This window comes from Nilaparvata lugens, chromosome 5 (assembly GCF_014356525.2).
Source record: "Nilaparvata lugens isolate BPH chromosome 5, ASM1435652v1, whole genome shotgun sequence".
Classification (NCBI taxonomy): domain Eukaryota; kingdom Metazoa; phylum Arthropoda; class Insecta; order Hemiptera; family Delphacidae; genus Nilaparvata; species Nilaparvata lugens.
In genome coordinates, this window is record NC_052508.1 from 30,989,372 (window position 1) to 31,005,728 (window position 16,357).

The window sequence follows — 16,357 nt, forward strand, 5'->3', positions numbered from 1 at the left end:
CTTATAAATTACTGGTGGTACTCCCATACAGTAACAGTCAGGGGTGTATTCAAATACCGTTGGATAATATCTTTCCAATATTTTTTCATTCATCTAGAAGTATATAATCTGTTATTTCTTACATTGATATCACTTATGTATAAGTTACTGCAGTATCAAAATTATTTGATATTGACTGAACAATTAAAAGTCACATTGAAATGGTTATTTTGGAGTTTGGTAGAAATAATACATTTACATGGAACTCAATTTATTCATTAAAGGCAATCTACATAATTCTAATAGGTTCTGATAACCCATAATGATAAAATAGGTGTTCAATGAATAAATGAAGCCTAACAACTTGAAATATATTTCAAATTATTTAAGATTAAATTGATTCTACCTCGGTGCTAGTCAGCTTTACATCTGTACATGTATCATTGTATTGAATTATTAAATATTTGATGATTTTGGTAAAACGACATTTTAATCCTGGACTAGTAGTTCTATGAACAGTAGACCTCGCGCAGTTATAGAACACAGCCTCGTCTCATACTGTCTATAAGAGTAAATCCTGTTTTCATGTTGTGTCGGCAAGATATCGGTGTGAAAACGGCTGATGGCTGTTGGGGTTAGTGTATCAAAAATATGCTAACATCAAAAGCTAATCTCCTTCAACACACTGGCAACAGGTCAGCCCGAGTTGAAAGCAGATTTCGAGAGAAAATACTATGTTTTCTTTCCGTTATTAATTGCATGCGTTATTGCATGCAATTAAAAATCCACTCAACAGCTGAATTATTATGGATGATTCTATTCTGATTTTTACTGTAATATTAGCGTTCGAAGGAGACTTTACCTTTTGTATTAACCTTGAAATGAAAAATTTCTAAAAAAACCTTGTATATACGTCGAGGCACAATTAAAAAAGAAATATACCTGTCAAATTTCATGGTAATCTATTGCTGCGTTTCGCCGTAATTGCTGAACATATAAACATAAAGAGGAATGCAAAGCCGTCGACTTGAATCTTAGAACTCACTTCGCTCGGTCAATAAATCGAAATTTTATGAAACCACAAATATCCTGGATGAGAAGGGGAATCAAATGCTTTGTAGATTTGAATCTAAATGTCTAGGATACACTAAACAGTCCACTAAATTCATCATTTTTTCTCCCACAGGAGAAACGTTTAAAGCTGGCATCAAATGATGTCACCACATTATTAACATATGTAAATTATATATTTATATATGTATGTCACGTGGATTGAAGGAGCGTTGTTTGTCACGTTGTTTGTTGATTGAAGGAAGATTCTATTTTACTATTTGAATAAATCATAATGTAATTTACTTATCCGAGATTCACTTCGAGATTTACATAGTGATAATAAGTAGGAAATGAAATGTATAGCAAACACTTCAGTTGCTATGTAGGCCTACTGTATTGGATTCTGTAGTGTCTTATTTTTTACTAAAGTGATGAAGTTTCAGAAGATACTATTATTCAGCATTGTTATGTATTATTTTCAATGTCATTTTTTTCTCTTTCTTTACAATAATTTGAAATTTGTTATTTTTTTTAAATAAGTAGATAACTTAGCTATTGTTTATTTTTAATCATATTATTTGTATTGTTATAATACTTGATAGAGAGTTGAGTGTAAGAGAGGGTCGACTGCGCCCTAACTCCGCTCTCTAAGAAAAATAAAGGCAGTCATTCTATTCTATTCATGTCACCATATATATATGTATATATATTGAAAAACAGATGACATCCAATTTATTAGAGGGAATGGAATGCCTTCATCTTCATGTGTAGGCAACACACCACACCAACCTTGTTCCTGTGAGACTGACCTTGTCTCTGTGACACTCCACTTGTTCGAATGGGACTCCACCCCTCTTCTTGTTCCAGTTACACTACTTATTCCAGTGAGACTGACCTTGTCTCTGTGAGACTCACCTTGTCTCTGTGGGAACTTGTTCCTATGAGACTGCCATTTATAAAAATACTTGTTCCTATGAAACTTGTCTCTGTGACACTAATATCGTTCAAAAACACTACTTGTCTCTGTGAGAACTTGTCTCTGTGATACGGACCCGCTGATGGCAGTAGAGATGTTGGCTTCAGAGGCTAGACTTCCCAGCGTGTCTATTCTATAAATGGTCTAAGGTTGGCTCAATGACTGACTACTCTATATGCTTCCTCATCTGAGCTAAGACCTTCTTACCTATTACAATGTAAGTTTTTGATATAGAGATGCTTCCCATGTTATTTAAATGGAGACACTTTTACTCCCTATGGAGTTTTTCTGTTTTTTAGTACCGAGAGTGAAAAAGTGACACTTAGTATTATGTTTCAGGGAGTAAAGTAAGAACTTTAGACAGAAGGTGGAGGAAAATGTAAATTTCCATCAACGTTGTAGACAGTTGGAGCCAGACCTGATAACAGCACTCACACTCACATTCAGGGATGACATGTCACGATACTATAGGACAGAAAGGGTCTATGTTTATTTAGGTTTTTTTTAGACATTTTATATTGACAAATTATGTATTAATTCTTGAGAAAACATAACAGACACAACAAACAAACAAAACAACAAACAAAATCAATGTAACTTACTGAGTGCGATGTCTACTGTTCACAGAACTACTATAGTGAGGTCCACGTTATAATGACAGTATTTGTTCAACTTTGGTTTTGCTATCCTTGTCTATCATTCGACAAAGCCGGTGGTACTATCCTTTTCTAGGTCCACAACGATGCCAATTATTATGTGCTTGACAGTGTAGAAATATAATTAATTGATGCAGAGAATCAACATCGCTATTCCCCTATCTTTATCCACTGCCATTATAACGTGAACCTCAATATAGTAAAAGATGAACTGCTTTTTGAAACGAAGTATCTCAATTTTCCACAAGACTATTCTAGATGCATATTTCATGTTAAGTAGTATCAATTAGGATCATCCATGTGACTTGTGACATGCTGTGAAGTAAGGGTCGTTTTTATTTACTAATCATCACACTTTTCATCCTGTCAACTGTAGAGGAAATCTGATAACAGTTTTTTCCTATGACATAAAGATGGATAAATCGATAAAACGTATTGTTATAATAATATTCATCCATGCACGATATTCTGCTGTCAATCTCGCTTGTGCTTGACACTGTATGAGGCGATGTCACGCTTCTTAACTGAGCGTTGAAAATAAATTACTGTTGATAGTGATTTTACATTTCTTCTTGTGACGACCTGTTTGACATAATAAAATAATTCAGAAAAAACAAACCATCTTAGATAGAATTATGGAACTGAAAGACTAGTTAGCCTAGTCAATTTAATATTCTAATAAAATCGAATCTTCTTTTTGATAAGAAGCAGTCGCACTATCAATTAAGTGATAAGAGAACCATGAAAAATATAATTATGCACTATTTTGATTTTTTTGGCAGAAGTGGGATTATAAAACGATTCAGTTTATTTATTGGCAGATTATAAAATATTTGCATGTTTTGAAGTTAGAATTCTTATCTGGATTTAGTATGTTACATGATCTCTGATCAGCCGACAATTTATTGATTTATTATGCGAGCAAATGAGCTGACCAATCACTCAACTATTATGAATTAGAAATAATTAATTTAGATAATTATTAAATATTATATATATATTGTGATGAAACTTTTAAATAAATCTCATGAGAAGAGAGAATCAACCAGAAAAATTGTAATTACCCTTATAAAATGAAAGAATATGCTAAAGGAATAGTTAGCAACCGAGCGATAAAGCCTCCTCATCAACAACTGAGTATCAGATAAGAGTACCGTTCTGTACTACACATTTTTCCAAAGAATTATTTAATAAAATTATAATTATTTTGCAAATCGAGTACGAATCGTTACTCATTGAATTTTGAGGTTACACTTTGTTTACTATTGATCAGATGTTTTGTAGTAGCTCAAACACAGCTGACTGATTCAACATATCGTAAAATGTCATGCCAGGTTTTCATGCAAGCCGTAATATTATTTCTAAAATTAAGAACTATTGATAAAGGACCAAGAATTTCAAATAAAAAAATAAAATGTATGTATTATTGTTGAAACTATTTATTATTCACGAAATTATATTATAATGTCAAGTATTATTGTAACTAACTAGGTCATAGCATGAATGTTGTATTGTTGATAAGAGCAGCAAAAATTAATTATAACAGTTTCAAACATAATAAGAATTGTATAGAAATATTAAATTATTAATTATTGTTTCAACTGAACCACATGGTGAATGAATCTCTTTGGCAAGTCTAAGCCAATCATATAGCATAGAATAGCACCAAAAGGGTGATCATTTGAAAACATCATATGTTAATCTGTTATCAGACAAGAAACCTGCCTTATCATATATGCTAGCATATGTACACTGTATAGAGGAACTCTATCTAGAGAATTAAGTAGTTTAAAGAATTATACAAATTAAATTATTATTGTAATTGAAGGAATTATATTTTACTGCTTGCCACTGACGTCATAAAAAAATAAAAATCACCTACGTCATAATCATCCTACCAATGGCAAATTTTCATGCAAATTAATTACACAGAGATTCTCGGAGAAAAGGTTCTAGCCAAGAAGCTTAGAAGAAGACAGTCACTTCCCTTTTGAAATCCTCACCAGTAAGACCTCGTTAAAGTTACCAAGACCTATTTGTGAAATTTTTGTTCGATTTTATATATTTTATCTGTGAGCCAATATTTTCGGCTATTCTAATTGTTATTTGTAAATTTATTTTCATCAATCGATAATTCAAGAGTTTAAAGTTCAATTATCCCCTAATTAATTTGGTGAAGGAGATACTTTAATTAAAAATTCCACACGTGCTGAGACCGAAGCCTGGACTGCCGCCAATCAAACGAATTTGATCCAAAGAAAAAACCACGACCGCCAAGGAGTTTCACGTGAGTTTTAAAATTTAAAGGAGCCCCAATCTATGCTTCGAAAATATTACAGTGCAGAAAATATAAATTTTCTCTTCGTTAAATTAATGGACACACCGACAAGCGCTTATTAATTATTAAGATACTAGATTTTATTCAATATAGAATCTATAAGAATTTGTAGTTAATTAACTGTCCTCTGCTGCCAGAACCACGACCCCGAGCAATTTTAAAAATATTTTGTAATTTATTTTCACCATTTTTCATAAACTGTTAATTTAATCAATTGTAAAATTCTGTTGAATCATGTATGGTGTCATGCAAGTACAAGAATACTTCTAATCACTTCTGTTCATGTTAAATTATTATCAATCTGTAAATCAAGCTCTGAATCTGCACTGTCAAATCATATATTTTATTATATTATATTTTAATTTTGTTAATTCGTCTTCTGAGTTCGATTATTTCTTAAGCCTGTCAATTATTGTGTCTGATATGTTCTATATCACCAAGAACCGATCAAATACGATCATTGAAATAATTGAATTAAGCTGGATATTGGAACAGATCTAAGTGGATGTAGTGTGTGGGGTCAGATCGGGATTACTTATTCTCTGTCCTTACCTGCTCATATATCAGCTTTTATCTGTTACCAACCTCGACTTAGGAGCGAATTCGTCAACTGTATGGCAGATGCAGCTGGAGATCATATAATTTCCTACAATAGAGCTTAAAACCCGACAAGACTCTGTTCTCGAAGTATATTCCGAACGATATCTGGTCCAAGTACCCTATCTTAATCCTTCGGAACTTATTAGTGATGCAGTCCCATAAATTATCTACATCGGGATTTTTGCTCGACCTGTATGATTTTATATGTTAATTCATCAAAGGTAACAGTTTTAAGATATCCGTATTCAGTGTCTAGCAACCGCTACACTGCTTATGAAAAATTTTTATTACTATACAATCTGTCATAAGAAGAATAAAAGGTGAGCGAGTGTTTATGCCTCCCACGTATCCGACAATTGTATCGAATCTTGTAGTGAATCGATCAGTCTGGTACTCACTTTGCATCCACGCACGCATTTTCAGAATTTATAACCTCAATACTGGTGACTCAGTACAAGATTCATTCTACGTGTATCGACCTATCCTTGGAGGCGAGAGTGACTCCCCCAGGAAAAGCTTCACAATATATATATATATAATATATATATATATATTATATATATATATATAATATATATATATATAACATATGTTAAAGAAAGGTGAAAATATTAATTAGTATCCAAAAATATATGATAAAACAAGAGTGTACAAAGCTCACATAAAAAGTGAATGTATTCATTATTATATTAGCATATATTAAGATTTATTCAATTGAAATGCTTATGGTCTATCATATAATTTATTTGAGCATAATCTTATTTTTTATTTTATAGCAGAAAGCTGAGGAAACCCTGAATCCTAAATAGCCAATCACATCACATCTTACAAAGACTAGAAAACCAATCAGAGGAGGGCTTACAAATTTTAGAGGAAGAGATGAAAATTTTTCCAAGAAATGCTTTCTCTGGCTGGTGATCTCGACCTATACAGCAGCACATACATAGGAAGCTTATTTCCTTGCATGGCACAAATCCATACCCTGATATTTGAATGATTATTGTGTTAAATATTAATTATTGATTGGAATATATATATTGAACCTATAGACTGAACAGGTTCCAATTTGTCAAATTCTGAATCGACCTAAAGTTTCATATATCAGTATTAATAAATATATATTTTATAGCTCACAGTATTGTGAATGCTAACAACTCCTGTGATATTTGAGATATTAAAGAATTTATTTATATGGAATTATATTTATAAGATATTTTTTTATATTCTTATGGGAATATATTTGTGTTTTTTGTCAGAATACAAAATATTAGAAGTTTTTATTCTTTTCTAGATCCATCTCGTGATATACAGTTTGAGCTGTCTTGGTACCAAGCATTTTTATTATGCAGCATATACAATTAGTGAATTATTCAAGATTGATCTCATTCAGAGCAATCGTTATCCATCATCCTTTGATGAAAGTCATATTATTCAGTCAGCAAATATTTACTGATATTTATAGTAATGAGTCTGCAATATATCATATAAGGATCCAGAGAACTTCTAGAACTGGCATAGTAAGTCACTAGGAATTTTGAAATGATAAATTAGTGCACACCTGTATTCATGACGAGCGTTTTGAAACTCAATTAAAAGAATAATACTCGATTTTCATTATTCTTGATTGAATATATGGTTACTGATAATCAGTCACTGACTATCTTTTTGATTTCCTTACTAGTATTCTTCAATATCTTCAAGAGAGCAGCGGTAAGAATTGTTAACTATCAGTTACTTAAACCCATGGTGGTTTATTATTGTGAAAATACTCATGCATCTATCACTGAGCTAAAGCTGTGGTCAGAACTCCAGTATATTTGCGAGCCGGATGGCCTTAACTTTTTGCAAATTCATTTGCAAGCTAGGGATAATAGCACCAATACTCGTATATCCAAAAAGTATCACCACATGAAATGGCTTCACAACATGGAGCATATATTGGTAAATAAAATGTGTTTCAACATTCTTAGAAACAGTCAATCTTTGTATTCATCTTGAAACATTGAAGAAAGAGGATGGAGAATTAAAAATTGTATTTCACTCCAAAACTCCACTCTTCGGATTGAGAGAGAAAAATATTTGAGCTGATTTCATTCGAAAATTATCTACAACAAATAGTCTTGACTATAAGAGTGGTCAAAAAATCTGGTGTGGCACACCCACACAACTTTCCTTGCCGTTATGAAAATTGATAACCTGATGCCAGTGTTCACGCGCATCTCAAGTCTACTATTCAAAGATCTGAGCCAGCTGGTGACAGGACAATAACGCTGGATACACACGAGATCTGCTATCTCTTCATAGTGAATGATTTGATAGAATCAACAGTATTACCAACAGTTTGCAATTGAATATTCACATTTTCTCAAATTTAAAGCTTATTTTCAATTCTAGGTGAAAATGTTACTGGACATTAATTGTAGAGATTTTCATGCTCAATCTTTTCCACTCGAATTTTTTCGTTCAAATTATATCTGAAATCTGATAATTGAGGAGTTGGGTGGAAAAACGACCTGAGTCAAGAAATCAAGTTTTGCGTAAATTGAGTTTGAAATATTTAGTACAAATCTACATTATTTCATCAGAATGCAATATTCTTGCAAGTATTTGAACTTTATTGATCTTTTTATACTATTTGCAATGCTGTTATTTATAATTAGCCAGTAATCCAAGGCTAACTGATATTAATGGATATAAGGTGTGTTGTCTAAGGTCGTTTTTCCATAACTGTGGTTGTTACATGTTCAGAGGTTCAATAAAATGATGAAAAACCCGTATCAAGAGTAGTGATAATGATAATATATTGCTCATTATATTGGATAATTAATAAGTAGGTGATAAAGATCTGAAAAATGTCATTTGGAAGTGAGCAATTAAAGATTATATTTTCTTCTTGAACACGTTTCTTCCCATAATCAAGACTCTGGAATGTTACATGGTACTGTTCTGATTTTCGGGAAACTCATACACCCCAATGTTTTCAGCATCAGATTCTTCTTCAGGAGCGTCTTCTCCATTATTTCCATCATCTAGAGGATAATTGGTTCCCTTGGATGTATTAATGATCTTCTTATACCATTCATTTGGTAGAGAGTTAGTTGGGAGGATATTTTAAATATTCTTTCCGAAGAATGGACATTGATATGTCCAAAGCTCCGCCAATTATGTAGATGCATTACAATATTATCTTGTATAGTTATTCCAAATTGCTTTTTTCATATCATATACAGTTCAATAATTATTTTCTTAGTCTATATTATGTAAATTTATCTATAATTTTGCTGTATTGTAAGCTATTGTATATACGTGTATAAGCCAGTATATACTGTAATCTACATAAATAAAGTACTCAATCAATCAATCAGCTTCTTCTTTTGTAAGGAAACAAAATAAGGATTTCACTGGCTGCTGGCTCACAGCTTGTCAGCTGAATAATTTTAGGTTTGCCACACAAAAAAAAATTTTCACAGCTCACTCATTTTTCAAGATACAACATTTTATGTACCAATCTGTTCAGAATTTAATGGCGGATAGAATGAAGCATGTTGCGGAAAAACGACACGAGTGGCCTCGGGTCGTTTTTCTACCCAGCTCCACAATTTGGAATCTAAAATCCAGCTTTGCATGATAGATGGGGCAGAGGTCCTGAAATTTTCACAAATATGGGACTTGTGGCAGATGATATAGCTTATCAATGCCTTTTCTAGGTGTAAATTTGATCAAAATCGTTGTAGCCATTTTCGAGAAAATCGTGAAAACCTTGTTTTTGACAACATTTTAGCCGCCATCTTGAATTTAATTTCATCAAAATTGTTCATGTCGGATCCTTTTTTTGAATGTGAGAATATTGATACTAATGGGCACACATAATAATACCATAACTGCAAAACAAAATATTGAAACCAAAGACTTTAAAGCTGTGATTAGACCAAAGTTATCAACAATATGTTAATAACTTAATTTTTATAGATTATATTAGATTGAAACTAACTTATCAAACACACGATGAAGATGTGTGTTTGTCAATTTCCGTTCAATCTAATAGAATCTATGAGAATTATGTTATTATCATTTTTTAATAACTTTAGTGTGAACCCAGCTTAAAGATGCATACCTCTTTAAAGTCTTCGATTGAAACTATAGACCTTAAACAAATACAGTAATAGACTGGAGAAAATGGTAGATAATGACTAAAAAACCATGTTTTTCACGATTTTCTGGAAAACGGCTCTAACGATTTTCTTCAAATTCATACCCTAGATAGCTATTTATAAGCCCTATCAACTGACATGAGTCTCATTCCTGGGAAAATTGCCGGAGCTCCATAATATTCTTGAGAAAAATGGCTGATAATTACTAAAAAACCATGTTTTTCACAGTAGATATAAAATGAGGAGTCTGACACAACATGTGCCAGACTTCCCCACCTAACCTAACCTAACCTAACTGAAAAGTTCAACCTAACCTAACCTAACCTCAAGGTCAAAGGTCAAGGTCAAGGTCAAGGTCAAATTATCAAAAACTTGGAAAAACCTAGAAACAAAAAAATTAGGAAAAAAACTTAGAAAAGAAATTTATAAGAAAAAGAAGAAAAATTTAATAATGGAAAATAAATATATATAAAAATAAATGAAAAAAAATAATAATGAATAATCAAAAATTAATAAAAACTAATAAAAATAAATCAGAAGGTCTCTCACCCACTCTGGAGTGTATATATAGTGTTCACAACAGTGGGGGGGGGGACTATCAGTGTTCAGTCAAGAGCCATACAAAACACATCTGTTCAGTTCTAGAACCGGCCGTTCTAGCACACAGCCATACACACACTGTGAAAAAGTATCCTAGGACACACGGCTGCCATTTTGATCTTCAATAAAATAGCAAATGTTTAATAAAAGTAGCAATAAATTGCTGATTTTTATTTCTCAAATCCTCTTTACCCACATTTAGTAATGTAAGAAGAAGTGATGATTCTATAGAATATACAAGGAGCTTGAATATCCAAACAGTAATGAGATATCCTCTGGGTAGCATGTATGCTTTCAAGAGTCTCAGATATGAATCCTAGAATGTGAACAAACCATTGTATCACAAGGATATTTTTTCCTAGTTATATTTTTAACATAATAGCATTCCATAGTATTCAGTCAGTGTTCAGTCACTGTTCAGTTACTGTTCAGTCTCTGTTCAATCACTGTTCAGACACTGTTCAGTTACTGTTCAGTCACATGACTAATGGCCACGCCCACCAGCATTAGGGGCGTCAATGGGGGAGACCTATCACTCTAGCTCAAGATGGTCATGGAGGACCTGTCACTCTACACTAAGATGGTCATGGAGACCTAACACACCAGATTAATATGTCCATGGTAGACCTACTAGATCAAGATGTCCATGGGAGACTCTAGATCAACATGGCCATGTTGCTCTAGATAAAAATGGCATTGAAGATAGATATTTTCAACGACTCCCACTCCACCTCCTCCATGTTTAGACATGACTTATTTAACATGGACATTCTCAATGACCCTCACTTCTCCTGTCACATGACTAATGACCATGCTCACCAGTCTTTCTGTCAGTATTCAACATGTCTGTATGGCATGGTTGGGTCATCCACTCAGTGGTCATTCAGTCAGTTCAATTACTGATCAGTCACTGTTCAGTCACTGTTCAGTCAGTGTTCAGTCATTGTTCAGTCACTGTTCAGTCACTGTTCAGTGACTGTTCAGTCACTGTTCAGTCACTGTTCAGACAATGGCACTCGGCACTTGGGATGGGTCCAAGATGTATAAATAGCTGAGCTCGAACTCTCAGACCTCATTATACTGATGAACACTGACCAGTATGTATATCAAACAAAGGAACCATAAGCCAACATTGGAGGTGGTTGCTCCTACCATATTGGAGATTGCTAGGCTGAAGTGTGAAATCAAAAGGAGGCATAAGGAAATCATGCTGGGTAGGTTTAAACATTTAAACATTTAAACATTTAAACATTTAAACATTTAAACATTTAAACATTTGAACATTTAAACATTTAAACATTTAAACATTTAAACATTTAAACATTTAAACATTTAAACATTTAAAATTTAAACATTTAAACATTTAAACATTTAAACATTTAACATTTAAACATTTAAACATTCAAACATTTAAACATTGAACATTTAAACATTTAAACATTTAAACATTTAAACATTAACATTTAAACATTTAAACATTTAAACATTAACATTTAAACATTTAAACATTTAAACATTAAACATTTAAACATTTAAACATTTAACATTTAAACATTTAAACATTTAAACATTTAAACATTTAACATTTAAACATTTAACATTTAAACATTAAACATTTAACATTTAAACATTTAAACATTTAAACATTTAAACATTAAACATTAAACATTTAAACATTTAAACATTTAAACATTTAAACATTTAAACATTTAAACATTTGAACATTTAAACATTTAAACATTAAACATTTAAACATTTAAACATTTGAACATTTAAACATTTAAACATTTAAACATTTAAACATTTAACATTTAAACATTTGAACATTTAAACATTAAACATTAAACATTTAAACATTTAACATTTAAACATTTAAACATTTAAACATTTAAACATTTAAACATTTAAACATTTAACATTTAAACATTTAAACATTTAAACATTTAAACATTTAAACATTTAAACATTTAAACATTTAAACATTTAAACATTTAAAATTTAAACATTTAAACATTTAAACATTTAAACATTTAAACATTTAAACATTTAAACATTTAAACATTAAACATTTAAACATTAACATTTAAACATTTAAACATTTAAACATTTAAACATTTAAACATTTAAACATTTAAACATTTAAACATTTAAACATTTAAACATTTAAACATTTAAACATTTAAACATTTAAACATTTAAACTATAGAAATAGACACGGTCAGACATCTGTGTAAGGCATGCTATGAATAATCCACTTGTCAGCTGATTGATTATGAATAATAATATTCTATTGTGTGATTGATCCTATCTTCAAAGTAGAAGATATATATAGTGATATCAGAGTAAGGAGGAATTCCTATTCTTTTCATATTATCCTTAAAATGCTAAATTTCAAAAAAACCTTGTGTATACATCGACGCCCAGTTGAAATAGAATATTCCTGCCAAATCTCATCGAATTCTATCAACACGTTTGGCCGTAATCGCGCATTACATACAGACAGACAAAAGAAAATCCGAGTTAAAACATAGACCTGACTACGTTCGGTTAATTATTCAAAAATCTCATTATCGTTATCTATGGTAAGATTTATTTTTCAGTTGAGCCTGAATTTTTAAGTTTACTTCTGTTTTCCTTTTAAAACATTGAAAGACTATCGAATTATAAATCAATTGTTTCAAAATTCACATGCACTTTTGAATAGGTATGTAAAAATTGACAAAATGTTCTTTGCTTTCATGGTGTACTTCGTTTAAACATAATTTGCTTTCATAAAATCTCTCCGGATTTTCCAAATTCATCTTAATGAAGAATGTTGAAAGTGGCCTGATATTAACAAATAGGTGTGGATGTTGTATGAGGGTAGGTGTAATGGTACATGTTGTGCTCGAATATTCGTGGACAAGGGTCTCTTTGTCTGTTAATGGATTCAGTGAGTAACCTGAGACAGATTGACGTGTATTATGACAGACGTTGTAATGCAGCTCCAACCAAAACAGAATCAACCTGCTTGACGTGTAGCAAAGTCTGCTTGCAAAGTCGTTCATCAATTCCCATCAGACTTCTACCTCATTGTTCGTAGAACAACAACAGAGGCCCACAATAAGCAACGGTACTGTATAGTACAGTACCAAAGTTTTGTTTTACCTTCGACTACCCCTTCCACATTCATCCCCTGCCACGATAATACCAACCTTGGAAAACTACCATGCTCATAAATTATAAATAGCACCTCTAGAATAGACTTATCGATCAGTTCTCAACTGAGAAAAAGCAACAAAATAATAATTCCATCCAAGGAGAATATTCATACCTAGTATTCATACCAAATATTGCATACCTAAGCTTTCAAAAATCTGTGAGGAACATACAGAAATGCATTTTCTTATTTATTAAAAAAATTCCAAGATGTTCCATCATCCAACCAATACTCACACTATTTAAAGTTTATCATACACGAGCAATTTTAAACACTACCTTGTTGTTATAGAAATATCATTCATGATATCAAATCTGAGAAATGTTTCCTCTTATCGATCATATCAATATCATCATTCTCTTCTCATTGGATAATGTGAAGTGTTCCAGCATGCGTTCCATTATTGGTCCTCATATACCTAAGGGAGGAGGGAGAACACTTCATGCTGGAGAGAATAGCACAGGACAGAGAGGAATGGAAAAGGAGGAATCATGTATGGACCTGCCCAAGGGAAAAAAATTGATGTTGATGATGATGATATACCTCGCTTTCCTGATTTTGCACCCCCTCAAATAGAAAATATATTTATTCATCTTCACCCCTTCATATCGAAAATAATAAATATCTTATGGTAATCAAAGTTTATAATTGAAAAAATGTTCCTAGATTTTTCTTCAATATTATATAGGTTCCGCACTCAATAAAATGAAAACTTTAAAATAATAATTATCTGAACTTTTACTGAGTGATTTTTTTCTTGATCAATCTCACCTTTCATACACAGTATAATGATGACTGTTGAGTAGAATGAACGTAGGTCAACCATGGCAGCACACAATGGAACTCTATTCAAACACACCTGTATTTTTAATAAATTCAACTAATAATCTGATATTGTACATTAAATTAATCGAAATATAATATATTTGAATATTATCTCGAACTTATTCGAGCTACATAATCCAAATTTGTCCCCGAAGAAACTTTGGTATTTTATCGATTTTGAGATCACTTTTGGACACTTATGTGGACAGTTTGATGGTGGATTTGCGTGATTTTAAGCGCGTCGGAGAGTCAGTGAGTGATACGTGCTTCCTGCCGGCGCCGCGATTCCCGTTCAACTGACGTCGGCGCCGAGCGGCCGAGTTGGCGTCGAGTCGCTGGCGTCGTCGGGGTGGTTCGGGGGTGGTTCGTGGCCGTTGGTGAGGCGGGGGTGGCAGGTTTGCAAGTCGCCACCACTGAATGCAACCAGCTTACAACTTCTTGCTAATCGATTTTCTCCTGTTTGGTGCTTATCTATGAAACCACCGACCGAGTGACCCACCTTCACAGCACACTCTGTGTTGTTCCAAGTTGGCGACTGATTGATGGATGACAGTCTGACTAGTGCGTCCATCTGACGGTTGCGGCTGAGAAGCATGCATAACATGACATTGTCACATCCAATCTTGTGGTTCATATTATCCTTTATGAATAATTCAAGTAGTCTTTGATGATTGAGGGAGTATATAATTCTCATTCAGGTAATAGAGATTTGAGTGGAATTTTTTTTTTTAGTGTATTTATATACAACAATTCTCTTTTTGCTTTTATCATCCTTTAAATGCTTAATAAGATATATTATTTCACATTATGGGATCATTTTGATTTAAATTTTGTAATGATCATCTTTTATCTGGTTTTTGTATTTTATATCTGATGGTAAATAGAATTTATTATAATTATTTGTCAATATGAATCTCAATATATGGTGAAAATTGATCACCTGGATTAAAATTCCCTACTGTAGTGCACATTTTGAGAAATAAATGCTACTATCCAATGTCATTCATAGATTATACCGATGTATCTAGAATATTGACCAGGAAATAGTATTCTGGTTGAATCATTCTAATTTTTGAAACTACAACAAAATATAAGGGTGAATATTAAAGCATGCATACCAAGTGGGGAATTCATAATAATTGATAAGTGTATTGATAGCCCACTTGCTCTCTTATCATTAACATATATTTTTTATTTATTTCTTGTGAGAGAGATTCTCAACAACTTATACTTGCTCTCTTATTGTGAAACTCTTATTCTTCATTCATTTGTGAGAGGAAAATCCAACTCTTCATAATCTACTGATGGATTCAATTAGAATGGATCATAAATAAAAAACAAAAATATGTATGAATATGGATTTATATTAGAGTATCCCAAAATATTTTCCTTTCAATAAACTTGATCATCCTATAAAACAAGTGATTGGTAAAAATGTATGTTTGAAAGACTATGAAAGGACGCCAACCACTTCAACTTATTCGGAGGGCATTTCTATTATAGAAGATAAACACTCATACATTTAGAACAGGATAATGTGTGGTACATTTCAGTTCTTTTCAATCTTCACATTATTATTTATGAACGGAAATAAATAGTAAGGCATATTTCAATATATTTATCAAATTGCAATTCAAGTTTGCATTGATTTGCATTTGCTTGCCTTTAATTCTAAGTTTTCATTTATTCAAGTTTGCATATTCCATTATATTGCATTGCAGTGTTATACAATCACCCCATACTACCTTCTTTACATATTGGGGCTTTCTATCAGTATGGATGTATGTATAAATGATGAAAGTATTTAAGCATTGAATGATCATGAAGAAAGCTCTGTAATTAAAAGATTAATGATTTTCAGTAGGGAGGATAGTCATCATAATAGTGGTGCACAGAACTGTGAGAAATTTGAACACTTAGAGTTGCTTGCCGGATATTTAGCATACCGAATGAGAGAAGAATATCCAGAAAAAGGAGAAT

At 32.1% G+C, this 16,357-nt stretch overlaps 1 protein-coding gene across 3 annotated transcripts in view; it reads right to left on the bottom strand.

The window, feature by feature from the left end:
- The window catches only part of LOC111059567 (neural cell adhesion molecule 2), a 374,852-nt gene that overhangs the window by 199,052 nt on the left and 159,443 nt on the right, over positions 1–16,357 (bottom strand). Inside the window, exon 1 of one of the 3 annotated variants that reach the window (XM_039428152.1) lies at positions 14,324–14,674. The exons of the other annotated variants lie outside the window; for them this stretch is intronic. Coding sequence (XP_039284086.1) covers positions 14,324–14,378 — 55 coding nt within the window. The 5' untranslated portion in view covers positions 14,379–14,674. Of the gene's footprint in view, positions 1–14,323; positions 14,675–16,357 lie in introns of those variants that run through there. 3 annotated transcript variants of the gene reach the window in all.